Genomic DNA, 24673 nt, shown 5'->3' with positions numbered 1-24673 from the left:
CCTCAGGAGACATGGGTTCAATCCTTAAGTCTGGAAGATTCCCTAGAGAAGGAAATGGCAACCCACTCCAGTATTCTTTACCTGGAAAATCCCATAGACTGAGGAGTCTGGGAAGCTATAGTCCCTCGGGTCACAAAGAGTTGGACATGGCTGAGCATGCACAAACACACATAGAATATTATATATATATTGTATATATATAGCACAAAACTCATAAAAGTACAGCATGTTGAATTTTTACAAACGTGCATGCTTGTGTAACCACCATTGAGAACGGGACATAGAACATTTCTAACCTCCAGAAAGTTCCTTCACTCTCCTTCTCAGAGGTAATAGCCCTCCTAATTTTATCACTATACTTTTGTTTTTTGCTCTTGAACTTCATATAAATTGAATTATATAGCACATTTTTGTGTGTCTAGCTTCTCTTTCACTCAACATTATATCCAAGAGATTTACCTATGTTGTGACTTTTACATAGTTTGTTCATTTTTATTATTTGTGTATTATTGCATTTTATAGATATATCACCCTTTGTTTAGCCATTCTATTGTTGATGGACTTTGGCGTCATTTTAGTTATTATGGATAAAGATGCTACAGATCTTGTACATATCTTCAGATGAACACATGCACTCATTTCTCTTGGATTTATAACTGGAAGTAGAATCACTGAGTCATAAAGCGGGCTTATGTTTAGTTACCAGGGCTTGTACCAATTTACACTCAGCAGCAATGTATGGGGCTTCCCTGGTGGCCTAGCGGTAAAGAATCGCTTGCAATGCAGGAGATCGCTTGCAATGCAGGAGACTGCCTGCAATGCAATAGACCCAGTTTTGATTTCTGGGTCAGGAAGATGTGCTGAAATGGCAGCCCACTCCAGTATTCTTGCCTGGAAAGTCCCATGGACAGAGGAGCCTGGCGGGCTCCAGTCCATGGGGTTGCAAGAGTTGGACACGACTTAGTGACTAAACCACCACCACCAGCAGTAATGTATGAGAGTGCCAATGGCTCCACATTCTGGAAAATACTGAGTATTTGTCCATCCTTTTAATTGTAGGCATTCTGGTGCATATATGGTAGTGTCTCATTGTATTTTAATTTGCATTTCCCTTATGCATAATGATGTTGAGTCTTTTTTCCATTTGGATATCTTCATTCATGACATGCTTATTTAAGTATTTTGTCCATTTTTCAACTTTATTGAGACATAATTAACAATAAAACGAATCTACCTTATGTGTGCTGTTTGATGCATATTGACAAATGTATTCATCCCTGTAACCTCTTGCAACATTCATACACAGGGTATTTAAATTATTCCGCCAAAGTTCCATGTGACCCTTCCCGGGCAATTCCCCCTGACGTCAACCCTAGACAACCGAGATCTGCTTTCTGTTAGAACAGATTAGAGTTCACATAACTGGCATTACTTATTGTGTGGTAACTTTTGTCTGATTCCTTTCGCTCAGTGGTATGTGCTTGAGACCCATGGACACTGCATAAGTCAGTTGTTCACTCCTTTTTATCACCATCACAGAGGAGGATTCCACTGTCACATCTTAAAAAATCCATTCACTTCTGGATGCATTTCGATTGTTTCTAGAGTAGGCTTATTATGCAGATAGTTGCTGTGAACGTTTGTGTGCAGGTCTTTGTATGGCCATGTTCTTATTTCTCTTGGGGAAATATCTAAAAGTTGAATTTCTGGGTCTTATGGTAAGTGTATGTTTACTTTTAAAACAAATTGTTGCCCATTAGAACAATCTTGTGGTCTTTCTTTTTCTTATTAATTTGTGTAATTCTTTACATTTTCTGAACTTCTGTTCTTTGTTGGCTACAGGTAGACTTCAGAGAGATTGTGGATTTGATTTCAGAGCCCAGCAATGAAGCAAATATCACAATAAAACAAGTCACACCAAGTTTTTGGTTTCCCAGTGCCTATAAGTTACGTTTCCCAGTGCCTATAAGTTACGTTTCCCAATATATAGTCTGTTACATCTATAAAAAGTGCAATACCTTAGTTTAGAAATATCTTTTGCTAAAAAAATTGCTAGCCATCATCTGAGTCTTTGGCAAGTCATAATCTTTTTGCAATAGTAACATCAGAGATTGCTGATCATAGATTATCATAACAAATATAATAATAATGAAAAACATTTGAAATATTTTGAGAATTACCAAAATGTGACGCAGAGACAAGAGTGAGTAAATCCTGTTGGAAAAATGGTGCCAGGTGCCAACAGACTTGCTTGACACAGGGTTGCCACAAACCTTCCATCTGTAAGAAACAAAATATCTGTAAAGCACAATAAAGCAAATTATGATAAAAACAAAGTATTATGGTGGTATGCCTGTGTGTGAATTCCAAATACCTTCTAGTCTATGGCTTGCCTTTTCATCTTCATGATGGCTTAATTTTTTATGTTTTAAAAATTTTTATTTGTTTATTTATTTATTTTGGGCTGTGCTCCTTTCTCTAAACCAGGCAGCTAGAGGCCTTTATTTTTTCTCTCATGTGGTGTGTTTCTAGAATTTCCACTGCGCTCCTCATTTTCCTATTGACTCAGTTTGAAAACATCCTTACATAAGTGCAAACCATACGCGCAGCACTTCGGGTCCTGGAGTTATCCCGGGGAGGGGTCCAGGAGCCGTTTGTAGATCAGAAATCCCTGTGGTGTAGACGGTGAAGAGTGAAGGCCTTGGTTATCAGAAGAGACAGGGAGTCACACAAATGGACTGCTTCCTTTCTCCTCCTCATGGGGACTTTCATCAGAACAAGGGGCATCAAAAGGAACCACATCAACAGCAAAGAGAACAAGCTTCAAGGGCACAAAGAGAGGAGACATCAGTGCCTCTGCCTAAAGGGACTCACTGGCAATTCTGCTTCCCCCATCCCTAGGATGGGTTATCCTGAGATCTCCATGGCAATGCCCAGGCAATGCCACAGGAAGTAAGGACTGTGAGGCAGCCTTGTGTAGAGGGTAAAGAGGGAGGTGAGAACCAGGGGCAGGCTCTGAAGATCTTGGCTAGGAGGGCATCCATGTACTGTCCTGGAAAGATCACAGATGGGCTTTGGGAGCCTGGGGCTGGGCTCTGGCGTTATCATTATGTGACCTGCAGAGGAGGCAATGGCACCCCACTCCAGGGCTCTTGCCTGGAAACTCCCATGGACAGAGGAGCCTGGTGGGCTGCAGTCCATGGGGTCGCACAGAGTCGGACACAACTGAGTGACTTCACTTTCACTTTTCACTTTCCTGCATTGGAGAAGGAAATGGCAACCCACTCCAGTGTTCTTGCCTGGAGAATCCCAGGGACGGGGGAGCCTGGTGGGCTGCCATCTATGGGGTTACACAGAGTCGAACACGAGTGAAGCGACTTAGCAGCAGCAGCAGCAGCAGCAGTGTGTGACCTGAGCTTGTCCCTTTGCCTGCAGGTTCCTCACCTGTAAAATGAGCAAGCAGCATTAAGTGGGAGACTGTGGTCTCATGGCAGGACTTGATGTGGGTCTCATCCTGGCTTAGAGTCTTGGGGGTTGCAGCAAGCATTCCAAGAGTCTTCTGTGCTGGGTATCCCTGGTGGATTTAGAGGGAGCCAGGGCTTCTCCGAGCCCACGTAGGATTCAAGGTTCTCTTCTGAGCCTGCCTCCAACTTCTCCTTTCCTCCTCCAGTGTACGAGGTGGTCACAGCCACAGGGGACGTTCGTGGTGCAGGAACAGACGCCAATGTCTTCATCACCATTTTTGGAGAGAATGGGCTCTCTCCCAAGCTCCATCTCACCAGCAAGTGAGTACTGACTCAGACTTGGTGGGGTCCTGGGCTGGAACTGAGGGTTTATGCAGTCCTGGAGCCCATGAGGGAAGACATATGTGTCCACAGGTATATGAAGTGGTGTGGGCCTTGCTAATGACAGGCCATGTGCCAGCCAGGTCTCAATCAGTGAAGCTTCTCTGTTGATTTTTGTGTGTATAGTCATGCTTACTTTGGATCTCAGAATTCCAAGTATTCATATCAGCTGTCCTTTGATGTGGGAGAATAAATACTCAAGCAAGAAACAAGGTGTAGGCCCAGCTTTACCATTTAGTTGCCATAAAACATTGGCCAAATATCTTTGCACCCAAAGCCTTGACTTCCTCATATGTCATCCGGAAGTGATAATCACCTTTTACCAAACTCATAGGACTTTTTGGAAGAGAAGAGACGGTCATGCACGTAGATCATGCATGAAGGCCGTGCATGATCTTAAATGCTCTGCACCTATGTCTCACCCAGGACCAATATCATACCAAACCTACTTGCCCACTAACGCACACTCAAGTCAGTGCGTGTGTTTGTATAAATGTGTGTGTGTGTGTGCGTGAGTGTGCCTGTGTCCTCCATGTCACTGTGGCCCACTGAGAGCAGAGGCTGCTTCCCTCCTCCCCCGACACCACGCAGGGGCACACAGGGTTTCTACACATGGTAACGCTAGAGTGGAATCATGGAATTCCAGAGCTGGCCGGGGCCTTACCTGGGCAACTGGTTTTCACCCTGTGCTAAGTGGAGCAGGGTATTGGTGAGCTGGTTTGGGGCTCCCAATACCCTATCCTCCCTTTCTTTGGAGCAGCTTGGCTTATACTTGTCTTGTCTACTGAGTTTCTCAGTCAGATTCTATTTGCTCCAAGGATTCTATAGCCAAAGAAGATGTGAAAATCACTAAATCTATTCCAACCTGCTCTTGGGAAATCTGGGGTCTAGAGGAGAGAGGTGAGCAGCTCTGGATCATGGAGCTTTTGATGGTAAAGCTGGTCCTCAAACCCCAGGGTCCTGATGCAGATGTTCCCTTGAGTACATTATCCCATGGCCCTGGAGGGTGTGCAGGAATCTCCCCTCGTAGTTCTCCTGGGGCTCCAGGGTGTGATCTCTGGGCTTCGTGGCTCCACACCTTCAGATGTTGTGGGAGAAGAGATAGAAGGGTGGGGTCCATGGGCCAGGAGACCCATAGACTCTGTACTTAGCAGACCAACCAGGGAACACGTTGTCTTATCTACTGAGTTTCTCAGTCAGATTCTATTTGCTCCAAGGATTCTATAGCCAAGGAAGATGTGAAAATTACTAAATCTATTCCAACCTGCTCTTGGGAAATCCGGGGTCTAGAGGGGAAAGGAGATGGCCCTGGCCATCTCTGGAACTCCATGATTCCACTCTAGCGTTACCGTGTGTAGTAACCCTGTGTGCCCCTGCGTGGTGTCGGGGGAGGAGGGAAGCAGCCTCTGCTCTTCCAGCAGACCATGTTTGCCCTGAAGGCTGACCTGGGTGTAAATGCGACTGTGTTGAGGCAGGCATAACATCTTATTTTGTCCATTTCCGCAGAACAGGGTACCCGCCTCCTTGTACTGCTTACCCTGCTGAGTGGCTCGCTTGTGGAAGCCCTTTGCTCCAGTGCTGTGGGCACGGTAAAGAGAATACATGAAAATTCCATCCTTTTTGCCATGTGTCCTCCTGGAGCGCAGCCCTCTAGGGAGAAGCTGCTGGACCTTGGGGAGTGGGCTAGCTTGGCTTCTAGAGTCCCCAGCCTGTATTTTTCTAAACAAAGAGAATCAGCCCCCTTTTGTGGTGGTTCCTCACCATCTTTCCTCCTCTCATGCTTCTGTATCCTTAGACTCGCCCCTCTCAGCTTTTCCCTTTGTCAAAATGCCCTCTCAGGAAGGTCCCTGGAGTCAGCTTTTAGAGCCCTGTGTGAAGGTTCATCGCTGGGTCCCCTCTCCCTGGGAATCTGAGTTCCAGCCTTCCTTCTCAATGGGGAAGACAGACTGCATCATGGGAGAGGGTCTCCGGCAGCACCAAGCCGGCAGGGCACCAGGCAGTGCTGAAACTGCAGGAAGGCAGCCAGCTTTTCTGGGGTAGCCCTGCACACAGGAGTCAACGTCCCCCCACTGCTCTGTGGGTCTGCTGGTGGGGGGCTCTCCTATGTCTGTGTTCTGCCTCAGGCTGCGCATTGGGGGGCAGAGATTAGACCAAGACCCCAATCTGGCTGGGGCAGAGGGTTCTTCAGGAGCTCATGGGAAGTGGGTGGTTTCTGATATACAGGCACATTTTGCAACATCAGCTGTTTGTCCTTGGAGAGACTAGAGAGGTGACGCCTAGAGGGACGCTATCTGGAACCAGAGGATGATGGGAGATCTGCCTTGTACCTCCAGCATTTATCGCAGTTCTTTGCAAAGAAAGCTCCCTCAGTGATTTGGTGTCAGTGTGGCTAGATTAGGACTTTACAGGGAAGGACATGTAATCTGGACCTCAAGGGGTGAAAAGGACTCTGATAAGAAAGGATCAGAAAGAGGGTACTTTAGATGAGGGGGGACAGCTTGCAGAAGTATGGAGGCCACAAGGGGCACTGCAGGCCAGTGGGGGCTGCATGGAGGGGCAGAGAGGAAGGAGCTAGGAAAGGCAGGGGAGGACTAGACGGGAGAAGACCTTGCTTGAAAGTCAGTTAGTGGAGATTTGAATTACTCTGCAGCCAAGAAGGACGAATCTGACCATAGTGAGCAGGATAAACGGGGAAGTAGGAGACTAGAGCCTGGCTGCTTTGCAAGGCTGCTTTCAGAGTTTGTAAGACCTGAAAACCTGTCTACAAAGAAAATTGCAAAGATACAATCCTCACCATCTGAAACCCTTCTGATTCAAGATGGAGAGCTCAAGTCCGGGTGGGAGCATTGCTTTCTGCGGAAGTCCAGGTTGCCATGTGACCCAGATGCAGGTGGCTGCAGAGGTCACAAGCTCTGAGAGGTTTAGATGCAGCTAAGTCCCGCTCGGCTCAGCTGTCACCCTCCACCATCCCTGGGGTCTGGATCAGAATGCCTGCTGGTCTCAAAACTCGCTCCTCCCAGTATCTAGTGCTGTTCTCTCCTCTCCACACTGTCTCACCCCAAACCCACCTCCACACCCACTTGACACCTGGAACTGAGCTCTTTGTCCTTGTTTTACACCCACAAGCACACACACATACGTGCAGTCATGTATACATGCCCACATACAGACAAAGTGCAAGGCTTCCCTGATAGCTCTGTTGGTTAAGAATCTGCCTGCAGTGCAGGAGACCCCGGTTCAATTCCTGGGTCAGGAAGATCCCCTGGAGAAGGGAAAGGCTACCCACTCCAGTATTCTGGCCTGGAGAATTCCATGGACTGTATAGTCCATGGGGTCACAAAGAGTCGGACACGACTGAGCCGCTTTCACGTCACTTCACTTCATAAGGCATCTTGGGGTGCATCAGACTTCACTGATAGCTCGAGGCACGAGAGTTCACATGGAGGCAACATAAACAACTTAAAACAGAATGTTAGATAGACCCTCCCCCCAGTTTTAAAATTAAGCCACCACCCTTCCTGGAATTTCTCCTTGAACCCTTTCTCTGCAGCCTCTGGCCACATCCCTCACCTCGCCTGCTTCTCCCTCATCCTCTTCTCTCTCTCCTCAATTCTGCTCTTTCCTGCGGCTTTTCTCTTCTGCCCCAGGCCTTACCTTCTACCATCCTGTGGCTTATCAGGATTTTTTTCATCTCCAGTAGAAAGTAATTTCTGCGGCAAGAAGAACCTTGCTGCCCGATGTTAATGCGCTAATTGTTCTCACCCTCATGATCTGGGGTCTAAATTCCTCTGCACACATCAGACCCTCTCTGAGTCAGCCAAGAGTGTGACACGCTCGCTTCCATTCCCCTACTAGCTGACTTCTGCCCTGCCCTCCACACTAGTAAAGTGATGGCAGCTTTGGATCCCAGAGGAAGTCCCATTCTCTGTGACCCAGGACCACCCCCCAGCACGGGTCCCATGTTCAGGATGTGGCAAAAGGATGGAAATCTCATGTATCTTCTGGAACACGGTTCTCTTGTTAAGAATTCACCACCCGAGAGTGTGGGAGAATCCTGGCATCTTAGCCTGCCCGGCAGTTAGCTAAAATGCCCTGTGCACACATGGAAAGGGTGGGTTCCCTGCAGAACAGCAGGCGCAGGTGGGGGGCTGTGTTGGGCTTTATTTGAGGATTGACCAGCAACCGTGGAGAACATGCCATCTCCCACAAGGAAATGTGAAGAGGTCGCTATTGTTTGTGATGTTTCCTTTGACCAGGGACCCTCTGTCTTTTGCTGTTGCCACTTTACCTTCAGTCAGATTTCTGACTTACTGGAAGTGGAGGATTTGGAGTCTGACCCCGAGTGGGTTGGGGCTGGGGCTCATCTGGGATTGTCCTGGCCCCTCCCTGAGAGGAGGGAGTCCATGTAAGCCGTCTCTACAGTCCTCTGTTTCCCCTCCTCTGAACAGAGACCCTGGCAATACAGAAGGCCTTGCTCTTTTTTTTTTTCTCCTTGGCTGCACTATGTGGCTTGCGAAATCTTAGTTCCCTAACCAGGGATTGAATCCAGGCCCCCCTTGCAGTGGAAGTGCAGAGTCCCAACTGCTGAACAGCCAGGGACTTCCCCAGAAGGCCTTGCTCTTGTCTGCCAGGATGCTAGTCTCCGTTCTGTAAACACTGTGGGTGATGCCTCACATCCTGCCATGCCCTGGATGCTCCAGTGTGGTCCAGAGACAGCGAGGAGTGCGCCCTCTGCCCACCCTGGCAGATCTTTCTCTCCTTGTTTCCCTTCTTCTATCTCGGTTTTTAAATTTTGTCTTTTGAGCGGCTGTATGAAAAGCAGCATGGAAAAGTACAAACACACTGGAAAGTACGAATCCACCTTCCACCTGGTTGTAAGCACAGGCCCTTTCTGAAGACGCGGAGCTCTCTGTGCTGGATGCAGCTGCTGGAGCCGGAACACTTGTGAGAAGCACCCCGGAAAGCCAGCTGCTTTCTTTCCGAATCGTCTTCCTCTTCCCCTACTAATGACACTGGTTGTTCCCCAAATTCCATGTACCCTTAGCAGATGACACTCAGCGATCTTGAAATTCACTCCAAAGAATTTACCATGGGCAGCTGTGTGCTGGATGGAATGGGGCTGCTAAAATAGGGACTGTGCTTTTTCCATAGTTGTGAAAACAAGACGTGCTCCCTTCAGGAAACTGAAAAAAACACAGATGAGAATAAGTAACCAACACTTCATAACAGTCTTATTATCCAATGTTTTTTGGATAAATCCTCCCCTAGTTAAATTAACTTGGGGGGATGTTTTTAAATTAACTTGGTGTTCCTTATGTATTGGTTATTCTGTTCGTACATTCTATTTTTCACCTGTTCTTCCTTCTATGCCCATTTCATAAACCTGTTTCTGTTTCATTAAATATTTTTCACAATAGAATTTTTGATGGCTACCTAATATTCCATCATATAGCTTCCCAGGGTGGCTGTTTCATGGGATATTTATATGATGTAGAGACTCCTGTCTATTCAAAAAATCAATTTCCTTGTCTCATATACTGAAACAGAAAATACCTCTTATTTCCTTGTTTTTCATTCACACAGTCCTGTTGCCCAGAATCAATGTTCACAGAATGTGGGTGATGTTGCTATTCACCCTTGGAGGTGAGATTCTAACAGGTTCAAGCTGCCAGCCTGGGGGCGAACCATTTCACTCCAGCACAACCCAAAAGTTCCCACCTCTCTCTCCTCCTCCAGTCCTGCACCCACAGTACACCCTTTGGGCTCTTCTCCCTGACAAGGTGAACTCGGTGTACATTTTCACCTGATTTTGTGAGCTTTGCACTGCTTTAGGAGGGCCCTGGGCCCCGTGTCTCACAGTATGCCCACTGTAAGGAGGTTCCTCCCCAGACCAGACTGTTTGCCAATTGGGTCTGTGTGCAGAACCACAGCTTCTATGTCTCTAGAATCTTAAAAGCCTTTGGTCTGAGCCTTGTTGCCTTGGGAAGAAGGCCCTTCACCTCCATTTTTATCTTGAAACAGGTGATGGCCAACAAAAAGGCATGTCTTCTTTATTTTTCATTTCCCGTGGGCTGTGTGCCGCTGCCAAGAGCCCTGGCTGGGAGCACTGAGGGAGGTCCACAGCTCTCAGTCCTGCAAGGCCTTCACCATGGGGCAGGAAGAGCTGCGAGTAGGCCTGGACTCAAGCAGAGGGGGTCCTGGCCCACATAGAAGACAGAGCAGATGTCCACGTGAGATTCCGGCTTCCACTCCTGGAGGACTCTGTTCTCCAGCCTTCCCGTATCTAAGCTGATGGATGCTAGGATGCTCCCAAGTCTGGACTTGTTTGGGCACCTCATTGAGAAATATCTCAGGTGTACTTGCTTCTGTTTGCACTATTTGTGGGATGCCAAATATGCATTCCCTCACTGCCCCCACTTCCCTGATTGCTGGTTTGGGTTGAGTGTTTCCTTTCTTGTTGGAATGGCAGGACCATGGACCACCACCCAAGGTTTGCATCCACTTGGGGCTGCCTTTGAAACTCTCAGCAAGAGCAAGGCAGGTGGGGAAGAAAGACCAGGAGGCCTGCAGATCCAAGAGCACCACGGCATTATCACACCTTCCTTCCTCCTCCACTCTCCCAACCCAGAGCAACCACAGATGTTTGGATCATGACTCTGGAGAGCCAGGTTCCCAGCTCTATTACCAGCTAGCAATTTACTTGTTGTAAAATGGAGCTAATGTTGTTCACCATCCTTGCCTTACTGACACGCAGCAAAGATCCCATGAGAACCTGGGTGTGAAAGTGAGGAATAAATACTAACCATCCTTGCCTTCCACCTCTCCAAACCATGTCAGAAAGGAACCTCAGAATGGAATTGACTGCCAGTAGCACTTCCTGGAGTGGGACGGTGGAGGAATTAGGATTTGCCAGCCCTTGGCTCTCCTCCTGGGCCTCCGAGCCAAGTGCTGATCTGTGTTAACTGTGCACACCATTGCAGGAGTGAATCTGCCTTTGAGAAAGCCAACGTTGATGTGTTCCGAGTAAGAACCAACAATGTGGGCCTCATCTACAAAGTCAGGTGAGAGTTTGGCCTCTGACAGGGAGGGGTGAGATGAAGGCAAGTAGAATAGGAACTGCTTTCATTATTGACACTTGGGTGTTGACTGCTTTCCTGGTGTCATCTGAGTCATCTTCCCCTCCCACCCTGAGTCATGGTGCTGTAAGCTTGCCCATTAGAGGTTCACTTCTTTGGGTTATGACAACTTGAGACAATTTTTCACACACTTGGGGGAAATAAGCTCTGAGAAATCCTAGCACAGTGGTTAGCAGACTCTGCATCCAGATTGCCTTGGTTCAAATTTCTGCCCTGCCATTTACCATCTGTGGAACTTCAGGGAGATTTCCTCTCCAAGCTTCAGTTTCCTCATCTATAATAATGGTGCCCAGCTCCTAGGGCACCTTTAGGGTTAGTGAGGACTCAAGAGTCAGTGTTTAGAACAATAACTGGCACACAGTAAGCACCCAGTGAGTGTTAGCAATGCCAGGACATATTGCAGGGAGCCTTTTGACAGGGATCTCCCCTGACTTTGTTCTCTGGGGGAATTTTTGTGACTGTGTGGGGAGGGATAAGTCTGCCAGCCTGGTTGCTGAGCAAGAGCTTCAGTTGTCCCTTTTTGCCCCCTCCACCTACTGGTGCTGCTGCTGCTGCTAAGTAGCTTCAGTTGTGTTTGACTCTGTGTGACCCCATAGACGGCAGCCCACCAGGCTCCCCCGTCCCTGGGATTCTCCAGGCAAGAACACTGGAGTGGGTTGCCATTGCCTTTTCCAATGCAGGAAAGTGAAAAGTGAAAGTGAAGTCGCTCAGTTGTGTCTGACTCTTCGAGACCCCATGAACTGTAGCCCACCAGGCTCCTCCGTCCATGGGATTTTCCATGCAAGAGTACTGGAGTGGGTTGCCATTGCCTTTTCCACCTCCACCTGCTACCCATCCCCAATCAAGTTCATGCCCATCTGTCAACATGTCAAGAGCGCCTATGGTCTGACTGTACCCAGACTAGAGGGCTTGGACAAGAGTGAAATGCTGCCTCTAATCACTCCTTGTTTTTCTTCTTCCCACTGGGAAATATAGGGCTGTGAACTCTTTTTACTGGGAAAATAAGGGATGTATAATAGGCTCTGGCACTGGTTGTGTCAGGAGAAGGGGGTTACGAGCAGGAAAGGGGCTCTTACGGGGGAAGGCTGGGAAGAGAGTGTCAGTGTGTGGGAAAGGCAACCCTTAAGCTGAAGTCCTACTGTGTGCTGGGCTCCATGCCAGACAGAGGCATGCATTATGTGTATATCATGTGTTAGGGGCTTTCCAGGTGGCACTAGTGGTAAAGAACCCACCTGCCAATGTAGGAGACACGGGAGACACAGGTTCGATCCCTGGGTCGGGTAGATCCCCTGGAGGAGGGCATGGCAACCCAGTCCAATATTCTTGCCTGGAGAGTCCCATGGACAGGGGAACCTGGCAGGCTACCGTACATGGGGTTGCAAAGAGTCAGACACAATTTAGTGACTGAGCGTGCACACACACACACATACACACACACACACACCATCTGTTGGGGTGTGTGCTGTCTTGAGCTGTGGTTGTCCTGTTAAGATCTGCATATGTAAGGCCTCACTGTAATGGAATGCTTGGTGCAAAGTGAGGTCACCCAAGGATCAAGTTCTGGGGTAGAAACTGGGCCTCAGAGGAAAACTAGACTGCCAAGGATGGAGAGGACTACAGAAAGTGGAAGAAGATGATAGGGGCCAGATTTTGAACATTCTGGATCTCTACAGTAGCCCCTGGCCCCAGGTAGTATTGATCACTTAAAACATGGCTAGCCCAAACCAGATGCAAAACCAGGTGCAAAAACACTTCAGGTCTTTGAAAAACTAGCGCAAGATAAAGAATGTAAGATATCTCATTAACAAATGTTTGCATGGTTACCCACTGAAATGATAAATGGATTAAATTAAATATACTATTAAAATTAACTTCACCTCCCCTTTGTTTTCAGTGGCTACTAAAAAGCCTAAATTACCTATCTGGCTTGCACATGAAGCTCATGTGATGTTTCTATGGGGCAACACCAGTCTATGTGGCCATACGGGCTCTCTGGGTGGTAGGAGTGAGTAGCTGAGTGTGTTTTGGGAGTCACGGTGAGAGGGAAAGCTCCAGACAGTCCTCCTGCAAGCCTTGGTGATCCTCAATTTTCCATGGAAGGCAATATTTCCTTATGGGCAATGTAGCAATCCAGATTCATTAATAAGCACATCCATCTTGCAAGGAATCCCCATTTTTCAGATGAGGAAACTGAAGCCTCAGAGATAAAGAAATAACAGAATCAAGTCGGTTGAACCTCTGTTTTGAGAAAACATTGGGGGGATTTCAGTATGGAAGGGGCATTGTCTCTGTCTTACTAGTGATGGTGTGGGTGTCTGCCTCTGGCCCAGGATCGAGCATGACAACACAGGCTTGAACGCCAGCTGGTACCTGGACCGTGTGATTGTGACCGACATGAAGCGGCCTCACCTCCGTTACTACTTCAACTGCAACAACTGGCTGAGCAAAGTGGAGGGTGATCGCCAGTGGTGCCGTGACCTGCTGGCCAGCTTCAACCCCATGGACATGCCCAGAGGTCAGTGTCCAGAGGCTGACTTGCCTGCCATTCCTCCCAGCCTGAGCTGGGCTCGCCCAGGCTTCTGCCTTGTTCTGGGTGGCCCCATTGCTCCTTGCCACCTCTCCAGGGTCTTTTTGTTGTCTAGGGCACAGGTGAGGCCCCAGCACTTCCTTGTGACCTTTTCAAGAGCAAGTTCTGGGGGCTCACAGAAGTGGAAGATGCAGGAGGCCCTGAAGGCATGGTGGAGGAACAGGCACAGCCCTGAGCATACCCTGTGTTTTCTTGGTCTTGGTGGTTCATTTAGTAGCTAAGAAGTCACTTGCAACCCTATGGACTATAGTCCGCTAGGCTCCTCTGTCCATGGGACTTCCCAGGCAAGATTACTGGAGCGGGTTGCCATTTCCTCCTCTAGGGGATCTTCCCGACCCAGGAATCAAACCCAGATCTCCTGCATTGCAGGCAGATTCTTTACCAACTCAGCTACGATCAGCTCCTACCTATGGAAAGTTCCGTCTGAGTTCAAAAGGAACTCTCCGTGGCTTCCTATTCCATAGTTTTCCTTCTGACACTTGAGGAAGGTAAGTTCCAGCCAGGGCATGATGGATTGGATCACAGCCTGCTGCTTCCAGAGTTCCCCAACTCCTTCTGGTTTTATGAGGAGTGAAGCAACTTATGTCAAATGCATTTCTGTCCCAAAGAGTTAATTCAGTCATTTTAGCTCTGCAGGAACAATGGGAGTCAGGGAAACAAAGCGTGTAAAAACACATCTGTATTCTCTGTCCTATTTTATCACCCTTTGTCTCTTAAAACTCTGACCCCCCCCCACCCCATCATTGATATGTGTATGTCCTTATTTCCAAAAATGGAGGCCTCACATGTGGGTTGCTGCTGCTAAGTCGCTTCAGTCGTGTCTGACTCTGTGCGACCCCATAGACGGCAGCCCACCAGGCTCCCCTGTCCCTGGGATTCTCCAGGCAAGAACACTGGAGTGGGTTGCCATTGCCTTCTCCACACATGTGGGTACCATCATCGTAATATCCTGCCTACATAGAGTCAAGGGACATCAGAGGGGAAAGGAACTTGGTGGTCAAGGAAAGAGAAGTGATTTCCCATGGTCACTCAGTAGAACAGCAGAAGGCTAACACACTCCTCCCTCCAGCATGTCCCCCAAGTGCCACTGGCAACTCAACTCGGCACGTAAACATATCTGTTATTCTAATGATGATCTCCAGCTCCCAGCCAACCTTGAAAATTTGCCCTATTCCCACATAGTCCTCATCATAATAACTTGAAACTTCACTGATTCTTTTTTTTTTTTAATTAAAGATATGTTTAAAAAAAAGAATACCTATAATTCCATCACCTGGAGAAATATCACTGGTGACATTTTTGAGTACTTATTTCTGGTCTTTTTAGTGTATATAGTTTGAGAGGATATGCTGGTACAACATCCCCTGTTTTAGAGCATGTTTATTTCTAAGTCATTAAACGTCACTCAACATCCCTACTCGGAGAAGGCAATGGCAATGGCAACCCACTCTTGCCTGGAAACTCCCAAGGATGGAGGAGCCTGATAGGCTGCATTCTGTGGGGTTGCTAAGAGTCAGACACAACTGAGAGACTTCACTTTCACTTTTCACTTTCATGCATTGGAGAAGGAAATGGCAACCCACTTCAGTGTTCTTGCCTGGAGAATCCCAGGGACGGCAGAGCCTGGTGAGCTGCCATCTCTGGGGTCACACAGAGTCGGGGACGACTGAAGCAACTTAGCAGCAGCAGCAGCAGCAGCAACATCCCTACTTATATGGCTGTGTAGCATTTTGGTGTAGGGAGATACATACCATCATTTATTCATTGGATACTTTATAGTTGGATATTTATATTGTCTTCCCCCTCTAGATTTTTTGTTTATTTATAAAGAGTACATCTAAATCTTGCCACAGATAAATTATTCTTTCCCTAAGATCATTTCCTAAGTGGAATTTCTAGGACAAATAGAGTACATATGGTGAAGAATTGTGATGGGCATTCCCAAAGTGTTCTAAAAAGGACCCATCAGTGTACAGTCACATCAGCTGTGAAGAGCACCAACCCCACTTGTCCTTGCCAACAGCTGAAAGTATTGATTAATTTCCCAACTGAATAGGAAAAAGGGCTTTTCAATGTTCTCTCTTCGATTAATGGTGGGGTTGAATATTTTCATATGTTTTATTGGTCATTTGGATTGTGTGTGTTTATGTGTGTAAATTGTTTACCTCATGGTCCCTGGGTCTTTCTTTTTGATTGAGGTGAATTTCCCTAGTTCTCCTATAGACTTAAAGCACTTTAACTCTTGATCCAGCATCATTATCAGGATCAATCCTTAGCAAATTGTCAAGCTTGCCATCTTTCTTTTTTTGTTCTCTTAAGTTTCTTGGCCTTTCTCCTCTTTTTAGCTTATGATCCAACTTCTGCTCTGGTCACATGAAAATCCAGGGCTCCGCTGTTAGGCGAAGAGCTTCTGAAAATCACCGTTGAGAAAGAATGAATGTAACTCAGTGATTCCTCAACTTTCCATGAGAATGGTCCAGGGTAGTGTTTCTTTAAAGTTTCTGAGTTAGGTTGTTTGACTGGGCCCTCTGTCCTTATATGGGCTGGAGGGCATTGAGTTTTTTAGTATTTCCAGGCTAGATTCTGGGAAAGGGAATGAAAAACATGATCCTCAAATATTCAAGGGACTGAATTGGTAAACAAAAGGTTGAGTTTCTTCTATTTTCACCTGGAATTATATTAATTTGGTGTTTGGAGGTCTTTGATCATCAAAATGGGGAAGATAATTATTTCTTCATTCATGCAGTTTGACAGGTGAAAATATTTAAACACATGGGATGTAGGGTATAAAAGAGGGGGAGAGAAGAAAGGGGACATTTCTCATGTATAATCCATGCCCCCATCCTTATTCCCCTCTCTCCATCCCCTTTTGTCCATCAAAAAAAATTACTTTTAAATGTATTTTTAATTGGAGGATAATTGCGTTACAATGTTGTATTGGTTTCTGCCATACAGCAGTGTGAATCTGCCATAAGTATACATATATCCCCTCCCTCCTACCCCCCAACCCACACCTCTAGATTGTCACAAAGTCCCTGGCTGAGCTTCCTGTGTTATACAACAACTATATAGCTAGCTATCTGACACACGGTAATTTACACGTTTCAGTGCCACTCTCTCAATTTGTCCCCCCTCTCCTTTCCCTGCTGTGTGCACAAGGCTGTTTCCTAGGTCTGCATCTCTATTCCTGCCCTGCAAATAGGTTCATCAGTACTATTTTTTCTAGATTTCATATATATTCATTAATATATGATACTTGTTTTTCTCTTTCTGACTTACTTCACTCTTTATTGGAACAGGCTCTAGGTTCATCCACCTCACTTCAGCTGACTCACACTCATTGCTTTTTATGACTGCGTACTATTCCATTGTATATATGTACCACGACTTCCTTATCCATTCATCTGTCAATGGACATCTTGGTTGCTTCCATGTTCTGGCTGTTATAAGTAGCACTGCAATACACATTGGGATACGTGTGTCTTTTTGTATGATTTTTTTTCAGGGTCTATGCACAGTAGTGGGATTGCTAGGTCATATGATAGTTTCAGCCCTAGAGTTTTAAGGAATCACCATACTGTTTCTCTATAGCGGCTCTCTCAGTTCACATTCTCACCAATAATGCAAGAGGATTTCCTTTTCTCCACATCCTCTCCAGCACACATTGTTGGTGGATTTTTTGATGAAGGCCATTCTGACTGGTGTGAGGTGACAGCTCATTGTAGTTTCCATTTGCATTTCTCTTATAGTGAGTGACATTGAGCATCTTTTCATGTGTTTATTGGCGGTCTGTGTATCTTCTTTGGAGAAATGTCAGTTTAGGTCTTCTGCTCATTTTTTTGGTTGGGTTGTTTGTTTTTCTGATATTGAGCTGCATGAGCTGCTTGTATATTTTAGAGATTAATCCTTCATCAGTTGCTTCATTTGCAATTATTTTCTCCCATTCTGAGAGTTGTATTTTCATCTTGTTTATAATTTCTCTGCAAAAAGTTTTAAATTTAATTATGTCCCATTTGTTTATATTTCCATTACTCTAGGAGGTGGGTCAAAGAGGATCTTACTGAGATTTTTATCAAAGTGTTATGCCTATTTAAAAAAAAACTTTTTAAAAGTTTATTTTTAATTGAAGGATAATTGGAGGATAATATTGTGTTGATTTCTGCCATGCAACAATGTGAATCGGCCTTAGGTATATACATGTCCCCTCCCTCCTACCTCCTACCCCACCCCACCCCTCTAGGTTGCCACAGAGCCCCAGTTCGAGTTCCCTGAGTCATAGAGCAAATTCCCACCGGCTATCTGTTTTACATATGGTAGCGTATATGTTTCCACGCTACTCTCTCTATTCATCCCGCTCTCTCGTTTCCCCCACCTCGGGTCCAAAAGTCTGTTCTCTATGTCTGTTTCTCCATTGCTGCCCTGCAAATAGGTTCATCAGGACCATCTTTCTAGACTCCATATATATGTGTTGATATATGATATTGGTTTTTCTCTTTCTGACTTACTTCACTCTGTATAAGAGGCTCTAGGTTCATCCACCTCATTAGAACTGACTCAAATGCATTTCTATTTATGGCTGAGTAATATTCCATTGTATATAAGTGCCACAGCTTCTTTATCCATTCATCTGTTGACGGACATCTAGGTTGCTTCCATGTCTTAGCTATCTTAAATAGCGCTGCCATGAACACTGGGGTACATGTGTCTTTTCCAATTATGGTTTTCTCAGGGTATATACCCCATAGAGGGATTGCTGAATCATTCACTGTTTTATTCATAGTTTGTTAAGGAATCTCCATACCTGTCTTCCATAGTGGCTGTATCCATTTACATTCCCAGCAACAGTGCAAGTCGATTCCCTTTCCTCCACATTCTCTCCAGCATTTATTGTTTGTAGATTTTTTTTTTATGATGCCCATTCTGACTGTTGCGAGGTGATAGCTCATTGTAGTTTTGATTTGTATTTCTCTAATAAATAGTATGTTGAGCATCTTTTCATATGTTTATTAGCCATCTAAATGTCTTTGGAGAAATGTCTGTTTAGGTCTTCTGCCCACTTTTTGATTGGGTTGTTTGTTTTACTGATATTGAGTTGCATGAGCCACTTGTATATTTTGGAAATTAATCCTATGTTATTTCATTTGCCATTATTTCCTCCCATTCTGAGTGTTGTCTTTTCACCTTGTTTATAGTTTCCTTTGCTGTGCAAAAGCTTTTAAGTTTAATTGGGTCCTACTTGTTTATTTTTGTTTTTATTTTCTTTACTCTAGGAGATGGGTCATAAAGGATCTTGTGATTTATGTCATAGAGTATTCTGCCTATGTTTTCCTCTAAAAGTTTTGTAGTTTCTGGATTACACTTAGGTCTTTAATCCATTTTGAGTTTATCTTTGTGTATGGTGTTAGGAAGTGTTCTAATTTCATTCTTTTACATGTAGCTATCCAGTTTTCTAAGCATGGCTTATTGAAGAAGCTATCTTTTCTCCACTGTATATTCTTACCGCCTTTGTCAAAGATAAGGTGCCCATAAGATGAGGTATGTGGGTTTATCTCTGGGCTTTCTATCTTGTTCCATTGATCTATATTTCTGTTTTTGTGCCAATGCGATACTGTCTTGATGACTGTAGCTTTGTAGTCTGAAGTCAGGACGGTTGATTGCTCTAGCTTCATTTTCTTTCCCAAAGTTGCTTTGGCTATTCAGGGTCTTTTGTGTTTCCATACAAATTGTAAAATTTTTGTTCTAGTTCTATGAAAAATGCCATTGGTAATTTGATAGGGATTGCATTGAATCTGTAGATTACTTTGGGTAGTATAGTCATTTTTATAATATTGATTCTTCCAATCTAAGAACTGGAGAAGGAAATGGCAACCCACTCCAGTATTCTTGCCTGGAGAATCCTGTGGACAGAGGAGCCTGGTGGGCTGGCGTCTATGGGGTCCCACAGAGTCGGACATGACTGAAGCGACTTAGCAGCAGCAATCCATGAACATGTTATATCTCTCCATCTGTTTGTGTCGTTTCTTATTTCTTTGATCATTGTCTTCTAGTTTTCTGCATACAGGTCTTTCGTCTCCTTAAGTAAGCTTATTCCTAGGTATTTTTATTCATTTGTTGCAATGGTGAATGGGATCGTTTCCTTAATTTCTCTTTCTGAGTTTTCATTGTTAGTATATAGGAATGCAAGGGATTTCTGTGTATTAACTTTGCATCCTTCGACTTTACTACATTCATTGATTAGCTCTAGGAATTTTCTGTTGTTATCTTTAGGATTTTTCTATGTATAGTATGATGTCATCTACAAACAGTGAGAATTTTACTACTTCTTTTCCAACCTGGATTCCTTTTGTTTCTTTTTCTTCTCTGATGGCCACAGACCTCCAAAATATGTTAAATAACAGTGCTTTGCTTGTTTTAAAATCATGGTATTTGCTTGTTGTGGAGTTGTAAGAGTCTATCCAGAATATATTTCTGAATATAAACCCCTAATCAGACTTGATTTACAAATATTTTTTCCATTCCATGGGCTGCCTTTTGTGCTGTTTGTGTCTGCTGGCGCACAAACTTCTTCAATTTTATGAAGTCTATTTTATCTAGTTTTCCTTTTTGCCATTTATGCTTTTGTGTCATAGCCAAAGTCATTGCCAAATCCTGTGTCGTGAAGCTTTTGTTCCATGTTTTCTTCTAAGAATGCTGTATCTTTAGCTTTTACATTTTTGTTGTTGATTCATTTTGAATTAACTTTTGTATATGGTGAAAGGGGAGGGTCCGGTTTCATTCTTTTGCACGTGGATGTTCAGTTTTTTCAGCACTATTTGTGGAAAAGGCTGTGTTTTCCCCCACTGACTGGTCTTAGCACCCTTGTTGAAAATCATTTGACCATGCACACAAAGGTTTGTTTCTGGGCTCTCTGTTCTGTTGGTCTAAGTGTCTATCCTTAGGTCAGTATCACATCATTTTGATTAATGTAATTTTGTAGAAGTTTTGAAATCAGGATGTGGTAGACCTCCAACTGTATTCTTCTTTTTAAAGATTGTTTTGGCTATTCAGGGTCCCTTGATATCCACCTTCTTTTAATGCACCTTAAATTCTCATTAACTGTTTTTAATAGCGACACTACGCCATACTGACTTTGCTGTCAAAGGGCTTTTATTCACTTGGAAAAAAATATGAATAGTTTCTCTCAACCCCAAGTCCTCAGTCCTTGCCCAGTACTTCAAGGCTGCTGGGGAAACCTCACAGATTCTCCTGACTCATCCCCCACGTGAGTCAGCAGGTGTGGGTGTCCCAGTCTTGGCTGGCTCTCCACCACATCTCAACAAAATGATCCAGGCAGACACTGCACTTCCTAATTAAGCATCTCAGTCATACAGACAGCCTGAACAGGGAGTTAGCAGCCATCTCTATGTTCATTTCCTTCCTGGAGTGGGTGTGAGGGGTCCTGGCACCTTCTGGGGCCTGGGGAAGGTTGGCAGCCACTTTTTCAGCATATCTGTGTTGACTATCCCTGGAAACACAGTCTTGACTATCGAACTGCTCCGGAAATTTGGCGAATTTTCCCTCCTGCCATCTGCCTTTTTGCATCCTTGCCTCATTTCCATGGACACCTGACTCACTTCCTGGAGGATTTCTTTCATCCTGTCTGTAATGGCTCACCCTCTTGACACCCAGAACCCAGAGGAGACACTGACATTTACAACTGATGAAAGCCAGGATCTAAGTACAGTCTTCCAGGCTTTGAACCAAAGCATCATCATTAAAAACTAACAACCGCCATCAGGGATGCCCTCTGAGCTCCTATTAGACTCTCCAGGTCGAGGTGCTCACAGTCTGGCAAAGGACGGAGACTGCCATGGTGCAAGTGCCCACAGAGAGGATGGAGGGCACAGTGGTCCAGAACTCCAGTCTCAGATCACAGAGTCCCAGGTTCAAATCCCAACAGTGTTACCTACTAGCTATGGACAAAATCCTGCGGCAGCCTGTGTCTTCACGTGCTCACACCTTATAATTAGAATCTTATTTAAAATTCACAGCACCCTGAGGAGGGAAGTTCTATTATCTGCAAAGAAGGTGGGCTGAACATCCACGACCTTGAAGGGCCCCCTCTTCTGTTTCTTGATCTCAGGCTAGCAGCTCCCCTTTCTCAACCTGCTTGCTCAGACTGTGTTGGCTCTAGTGTCTGGCAGGCAGTGCTCTGAAAGCTGTTCTCCCCGGCACTAATAAACCACGAGGAGGTTTCAAGGGACCCACGCGAAATGGGGATGAAGCCTGAGAGACAGGATGAGACATCCTCTCCCCACCTGCTCCCACAGTCTGGGGCGGAAGCCAGACAATGTACAGCAGTTTCTGGGGTTCAGTCTGCACTCCATCCACCCCAACAAGGACCCAATAAGACTGCTGTCCCTGGAGCCCCAATGCCTGCCTTCCTGGGATGAAGGTGGGAGGTTCTCCTGGCTCCCAGACTGCTGTCTCAAGTTGATTAGACAGAAAATTCTGAATCTCCCACTGAAACATATACCAGAGTCAGAGAAAATGTTAGAACCCACACCTCTGCCCCCTCACTGCTCTTCTATCTTTACCTTCAGTTTTCTCCAGGCCACCGAAACACCGTTGCATCTAAAACCCCAGCCTCTCCAGAAAGGATTACCTGCTCCCTTGCCTTGGGTTTTTCTCTCCCTGCAAACTCTGGGTAAACTGAAATCTGTACCTTCCACTGTAGTGCAGTGATTCTCAATGGGGTCCCGGCACTCCATCAGCAGTTAGGGGATGTGTAGGGAACAGGCAGTGGCAACCCACTCCAGTTCTCTCGCCTGGAAAATCCCATGGACGGAGGATCTTCGTAGGCTGCAGACCATGGGGTCGCTAAGAGTCGGGCAGGATTGAGTGACTTCACTTTCAGTTTTCACTTTCATGCATTGGAGAAGGAAATGGCAACCCACTCCAGTGTGCCTGCCTGGAGAATCCCAGGGACAGGGGAGCCTGGTGGGCTGCCATCTATGGGGTCGCACAGAGTCGGACATGACTGAAGCGACTTAGCTGCAGCAGGGCATCATATGGGCTTCCCAGGTGGCTCAGTGGTAAAGAATTCTGCCTGCCAAGCAGGAGATCCGGGTTCGATCCCTGGGTCTGAAAGATCCCCTGGAGAAGAAATGGCAACATACTCCACTAGTCTTGCCTGGGAAATCCCATGGACAGAGGAGCCTGGTGGGCTACAGTCCAAAGGGTTGCAAAAGAGTCGGACACAACTTAGTGACTAAACAATAACAGCAAAGAATCTTATGGGGAGAGAGGAAAGAACTTCTACCTGTTTCCAGAGATTCAGATACATCCTGGCCAAATAGCAGAAGGAACCACTGTGGCTACTGGGGCTAGGGTGCAGCCTTTGGATACATGGCTGAGAAACAGCATATCTCAGAAACTTTATTTGCCTCTTTGGACTCTAAGCACTTAATATGTGTCAATCTGGTCTCTCCAGCTCAGCTTGGGTTTCTCTGAGGGTAGCACTTTTACTTGTCCCTGCCCACTTGGTCCTGGGACTTAGGGGCCAGAGTGAAGATCAGTAGGACACGGGTTCACGTGTGCAGATACATGTGCTCATGAAGACCCGCAACAGAGACGAGTGTAAAGAGCTCTGTTGGGGGGCGAGAGCTGGCTGCTAGGCTTGCCCTCAGGAATGGTGCACCTCGGGCAAGTTACTTGTCCTCTGGGCTGCCTGCTCATCTTATCAGAGGTCCCCTGTGACTCTGGCTTCCTCAGCTAGCTCTGGCTTTACTCTGCTAGCTAAGCATCTCTCAGCTCCCTCAAATGGCTCCAGGCATCTGTCCACCCCCCCACCTGCCAACCTCGATGTCATTTTTGGTGTGACACTCATGAGGCACAGTGCCCAAATGCAGTTGATAAACACACTGCAGAATTATACAGGCTGAGAACACAGGGCTACCCATATCTTTCTGGCCCCAGGGAGGCTCGAAATGCATCCGTGAGGCTGGAGCTGGGATGGGGGCAGCATTGAAAGATTCAGGATGGGGACACAGAGGTGGACAAGGCAGGACATGATGGAGTAGAGTTGGAGTGAAGGCAGTGCTGGGTCTTGAAGGAGTGTGGGCTGAGGGCTGTCACCAGTAGGGAAGCGCGGGTATGACCTGTTTAGAGCAGACGTAGCTTTCTCACTGCCAATATGATGTCATTTCCTGCCTTCTGGCCAAGCAATTGTCCCCATCCTGGTGCCAACCCACAAACCCTCCCACCTTGCAAAGCACCGAGTTGATCACATGGCTTAGATCACTACCGAGCCCACATCACATTAGGAGAGCCTGCCAGCTTGGCAGTGAGACAAGCCTCTGAAGCCAGGATCTGAGTTCCAGCTGGCCTGGGGGCTGCACACACCCTGGGCTGGTAGAACCCAGGCCCAACAGTGCATCAGGGTTTCAGACTCAGGCCTCACTGACAGCTGACAGGACCCCTGCCTTCAGAAGGCCCACCCTTGCTCCCAGCTGGGACCAGTTCGTTAGGGACAAGCCTTCTTCTAAGGAGCATTTAGTCTTTGGTGGAATAATAATAAGTATGACTGCAATCGGTTGTGTGCTGTGCTCCAAAGAGACTGAGAGGCTGGTTGTTGGAAGAAAGGGAGCCCACAGGAGGAACGACAGCTTGGGCAGGTGGGCTGGAGCAGGCAGGCGACCGAGAGGATCGAAGACAGTCTCCCGTTTCCAGTCTGGAGCAAGGACTGGCTTTTCCCCTCCTATACCAAATGGGACGGCAAGTGCAGTGCTGGGAGCCCAAAGCTGCCCAGAGCTGGGGACTAGGGAGAAATGGTGCTGTGTTTGTCTGGCACAATCACTGTTTCCACTCCTGATTATTTCATCAGGTTAGATCATGCTTGTCCTCAGTCATGTCTGACTCTTTGTGACCCTTTTGTACTATAGCCCTTCAGGCTTTTCTGTCCATGGGATTTTTGGGGCCAGAATACTGGAGTGGGTTGCCGTTTCCTCCTCCAGGGGATCTTCCCGACCCAGGGATCAAGCCCACATCTCCTGTGTCTCCTGCATTGCAGGCAGATGCTTTACCTGCTGAGCCATTGGGGAAGCCCATTTCATCAGGTAACAGGG

At 46.3% G+C, this 24673-nt stretch overlaps 1 protein-coding gene across 2 annotated transcripts in view; it reads left to right on the top strand.

Moving 5' to 3' along the window:
• The window catches only part of LOXHD1 (lipoxygenase homology PLAT domains 1), a 197177-nt gene that overhangs the window by 3376 nt on the left and 169128 nt on the right, over positions 1 to 24673 (top strand). For both annotated transcript variants that reach the window (XM_069568464.1, XM_069568462.1), the window contains exons 2-4: positions 3671 to 3785; positions 10826 to 10906; positions 13312 to 13496. In XM_069568464.1, coding sequence (XP_069424565.1) covers positions 3671 to 3785; positions 10826 to 10906; positions 13312 to 13496 — 381 coding nt within the window. The remainder of the gene's footprint in view (positions 1 to 3670; positions 3786 to 10825; positions 10907 to 13311; positions 13497 to 24673) is intronic.

Source organism: Ovis canadensis, chromosome 23 (genome assembly GCF_042477335.2).
Source record: "Ovis canadensis isolate MfBH-ARS-UI-01 breed Bighorn chromosome 23, ARS-UI_OviCan_v2, whole genome shotgun sequence".
In the NCBI taxonomy this organism is placed as follows: Eukaryota; Metazoa; Chordata; class Mammalia; order Artiodactyla; family Bovidae; genus Ovis; species Ovis canadensis.
This window is presented reverse-complemented; position numbering and strand designations above follow the sequence as displayed.